The sequence below is a fragment of the Taudactylus pleione genome, unplaced genomic scaffold (assembly GCF_031769625.1).
Source record: "Taudactylus pleione unplaced genomic scaffold, aTauple2 ptg001336l, whole genome shotgun sequence".
In the NCBI taxonomy this organism is placed as follows: domain Eukaryota; kingdom Metazoa; phylum Chordata; class Amphibia; order Anura; family Myobatrachidae; genus Taudactylus; species Taudactylus pleione.
The window spans coordinates 279,288-283,688 of record NW_028285736.1 but is presented as its reverse complement, the minus strand read 5'-3'; the positions used below and the strand labels follow the sequence as shown (position 1 = coordinate 283,688).

The 4,401-nt window shown below is 41.0% G+C and overlaps 1 protein-coding gene across 1 annotated transcript; it reads left to right on the top strand.

The window, feature by feature from the left end:
• Positions 1 to 1,814: 1,814 nt before the first annotated feature.
• On the top strand, positions 1,815 to 4,154 carry LOC148443079 (uncharacterized). Its single transcript, XM_088463261.1, has one exon. The coding sequence runs from the start codon at positions 1,870 to 1,872 to the stop codon at positions 3,313 to 3,315; it is 1,446 nt and encodes a 481-aa protein (XP_088319387.1). The 5' UTR covers positions 1,815 to 1,869; the 3' UTR covers positions 3,316 to 4,154.
• Positions 4,155 to 4,401: the final 247 nt, after the last annotated feature.

Sequence of the window (4,401 nt, the reverse complement as noted above, 5' to 3'; positions counted from 1 at the left end):
TATTTGCTGTCTATACCCCTCACCCATAGTTTATGGTGCACATTACTACTATACACCCCCTTATGTGCTATCTATTCCCTTCACCCACATTGTATGCTGCACATTACTACTATACACCCCCTTATGTGCTGCACATTACTACTATACACCCCCTTAGGTGCTGCCTATACCCCTCACCTACAGTATATGCTGCACATTACTACTATACACCCCCTTATGTGCTGTCTATACCCCTCACCTACAGTTTATGCTGCACATTACTACTATACACTCCCTTATGTGCTGCCTATACCCCTCACCTATGGTATATGCTGCACATTACTACTATACACCCCCTTATGTGCTGTCTATACCCCTCACCTACAGTATATGCTGCACATTACTACTATACACCCCCTTATGTGCTGTCTATACCCCTCACCTACAGTTTATGCTGCACATTACTACTATACACTTCCTTATGTGCTGCCTATACCCCTCACCTAGAGTATATGCTGCACATTACTACTATACACCCCCTTATGTGCTGTCTATACCCCTCACCCACAGTGTTTGCTGCACATTACTACTATACACCCCCTTATGTGCTGTCTATACCCCTCACCCACGGTATATGCTGCACATTACTACTATACACCCCTTATGTGCTGCCTATACCCCTCACCTACAGTATATGCTTCACATTACTACTATACACCCCCTTATGTGCTGTCTATACCCCTCACCCACAGTATATGCTGCACATTACTTCTATACACCCCCTTATGTGCTGTCTATACCCCTCATCCCCAGTATATGCTGCACAGTACTACTATACACCCCCTTATGTGCTGTCTGTACCCCTCACCTACAGTATATACTGCACAGTACAACTATACACCCCCTTATGTGCTGTCTATACCCCTCACCCATGGTATATGCTGCACATTACTACTATACACCCCCTAAAGTGCTGTCTATACCCTTCACCCATGGTATATTCTGCACATTACTACTATACACCCCTTATGTGCTGCCTATACCCCTCACCTACAGTATATGCTGCACATTACTACTATACACCCCCTTATGTGCTGTCTATACCCCTCACCCACAGTATATGCTGCACATTACTACTATACACCTCCTTATGTGCTGTCTGTACCCCTCACCTACAGTATATACTGCACAGTACAACTATACACCCCCTTATGTGCTGTCTATACCCCGCACCCACAGTATATACTGCACAGTACTACTATACACCCCCTTATGTGCTGTCTATACCCCGTACCCACAGTATATACTGCACATTACTACTATATACCCCATATGTGCTGTCTATACCCCTCACCCACAGTATATGCTGCACAGTACTACTGTGCACCCCCTTATGTGCTGTCTATACCCCTCACCCTCCGTATATTCTGCACATTACTACTATATACCCCCTTATGTGCTGTCTATACCCCTCACCTACAGTATATGCTGTACATTACTACTATACTCCCACTTAAGCGCTGTCTATATCCCTCACCCACAGTATATGCTGCACATTACTACTATACACCCCTTATGTGCTGTCTGTACCTCTCACCCAAAATATATGCTGCACAAATGTAGAGTCCATGAAATAGCCAATGCTACCTGACCAGGGCTGCCATAGCTGGGTGATGTGGTTCTCTTTATATTTTGAGACGAGTCCTGTTCATTATTTTGTAAATTTATTGTAATTGTCTTTAATCTGCACAAAGAAAGAAAACTACTTAATATTGAGAACTTAGTAATAGTAGTAGAATTTTATCCATACATTTTATATTATTTCTTACAGATGGACGTACTATCAAGAATACCTCGGAGGGCAATCTCATTTTGTGTCCACATTTTATAATGCAAGATAAATTCCCACAGGATTCTCCAGGAGACATCCCCTCTACTCTAAATTTGCATCCAATACCTCACAGTGCAGATATATCATCTAATCCCTCTAATCATGAGGAATGTTCCTCTGATACTTCCAGTATTGCTACACACAGTACAGCTCTCAGAGGTGATAAAAACTTTCTCTGTTCTGAGTGGGGGAAATGTTTCACAATGAAATCACGTCTTGTTACACATCAGGGAACTCACACAGGTGAGAATCCATTTCCATGTCCTGAGTGTGGGAAATGTTTTAAAAGGAAATCATATCTTGTTACACATCAGAGATATCACACAGGGGAGAAACCGTTTCCATGTTCTGAGTGTGATAAATGTTTCACTGAGAAATCACAGCTTGTTAGACATCAGAGATATCACACAGGTGAGAAGCAATTACAATGTTCTGAATGTGGGAAATGTTTTACAGCAAAATCAAATCTTGTTAGACATCAGAGAAGTCACGCAGGTGAGAAACCATTTCCATGCCCTGAGTGTGGGAAATGTTTTATGCAGAAAGCAATACTTGTTACACATCAGAGAACTCACACAGGAGAGAAACCATTTCCATGCCCTGAGTGTGGAAAATGTTTTAAGCAGAAATCAAATGTTGTTAGACATCAGAGATATCACACAGGGGTAAAACCATTTCCCTGCCCTGAGTGTGGGAAATGTTTTAAACAGAAATCAGAACTTGTTACACACCAGAGATGTCACACAGATGAGAGGCCATTTCCATGCCCTGAGTGCGGGAAATGTTTTAAACAGAAATCAGATTTTGTTAAACATCAGAGGTGTCACACAGGTGAGAAGCCGTTTCCATGCCCTGAGTGTGGGAAATGTTTCCCAATGAAATCACGTCTTGTTGCACATCAGAGAACTCATACAGGGGAGAAGCCATTTCCATGCATTGAGTGTGGGAAATGTTTTAAAAGGAAAATATGTCTTGTTACACATCAGCGATATCACACAGGGGAGAAACCGTTTCCATGTTCTGAGTGTGATAAATGTTTCAGTGAGAAATCACAGCTTGTTAGACATCAGAGATATCACACAGGTGAGAAGCAATTTCAATGTTCTGAATGTGTGAAACGTTTTACAGCAAAATCACATCTTGTTACACATCAGAGAAGTCATACAGGTGAGAAACCATTTCCATGCCCTGAGTGTGGAAAATGTTTTGTGCAGAAAGCAATACTTGTTAGACATCAGAGAACTCACTCAGGGGAGAAACCATTTCCATGCCCTGAGTGTGGGAAATGTTTTTTACAGAAATCAAATCTTGTTATACATCAGAGACGTCACACAGGGGAGAAACCATTTCCATGCCCTGAGTGTGGGAAATGTTTTTTACAGAAATCAGATCTTGTTAAACATCAGAGACATCACACAGATCAGAAGCAGTTTCCATGCCCATAGTGTGGTAAATGTTTTACTTATAAATTAAATCTTGTTACACATTAAATAATAGAAATTAAGGTTTGTCAGTCGCACAAGATATACATGTCTTCTCAGTTCTAAGACAATAATAACCCCTTTAAATAATCGTGCAATCAAGGGGGTGCTACCATGGACATACAGATTCAATAACCACAAAGGAAAAGAGAGAGGGAATGAAATGTCCAAAATTGGTGCACTAACTCAAAAAATATTATTGTTAAAACATAACTTTTATTGTTATATATCAAATAAAATTTATACCTGAATTACAACAGGAAAAGCAGCAGAAATTATTTAAAACACAGGTAAGTAGTGTCAAAAGATAAGAAATAAGTGATCACTCCATGGTATCTTCTCTAAGACTATTACATCCGTCACTCTCCCTGTATTTCACACCTCTGTACACATTGCATCCTCATTACTCTACTTCCCTCTTATATAAACACATGAGCTTTTTCCTATATCACTCCATGGTATCTTCTCTAAGGCTATTACATCCGTCACTCTCCCTGTATCTCACCCCTCTGTACACATTGCCACCTCATTACTCTACTCCCCTCTTATATACACACATGAGCTTTTTCCTATATCACTCCATGGTATCTTCTCTAAGGCTATGACATCCATCACTCTCCCTGTATCTCACCCCTCTGTACACATTGCCTCCTCATTACTCTACTCCCCTCTTATATACACACATGAGCTTTTTCCTAGATCACTCCATGTTATCTTCTATAAGGCTATTACATCCGTCACTCTCCCTGTATATCACCCCTCTGTACACATTGCCTCCTCATTACTCCCCTCTTATATACACACATGAGCTTTTTCCTATATCACTCCATGGTATCTTCTCTAAGGTTATTACATCCATCACTCTCCCTGTATGTCACCCCTCTGTACACATTGCCTCCTCATTACTCTACTCCCCTCTTATATACACACATGAGCTTTTTCCTAGATCCCTCCATGGTATCTTCTCTAAGGTTATTACATCCATCACTCTCCCTGTATGTCACCCCTCTGTACACATTGCCTCCTCATTACTCTACTCCACTCTTATAT

Coding starts and splice junctions, on each gene's coding strand:
- LOC148443079 (XM_088463261.1), top strand. CDS start 1,870: ATGCAAGATAAATTCCCACAGGATTCTCCAGGAGACATCCCCTCTACT.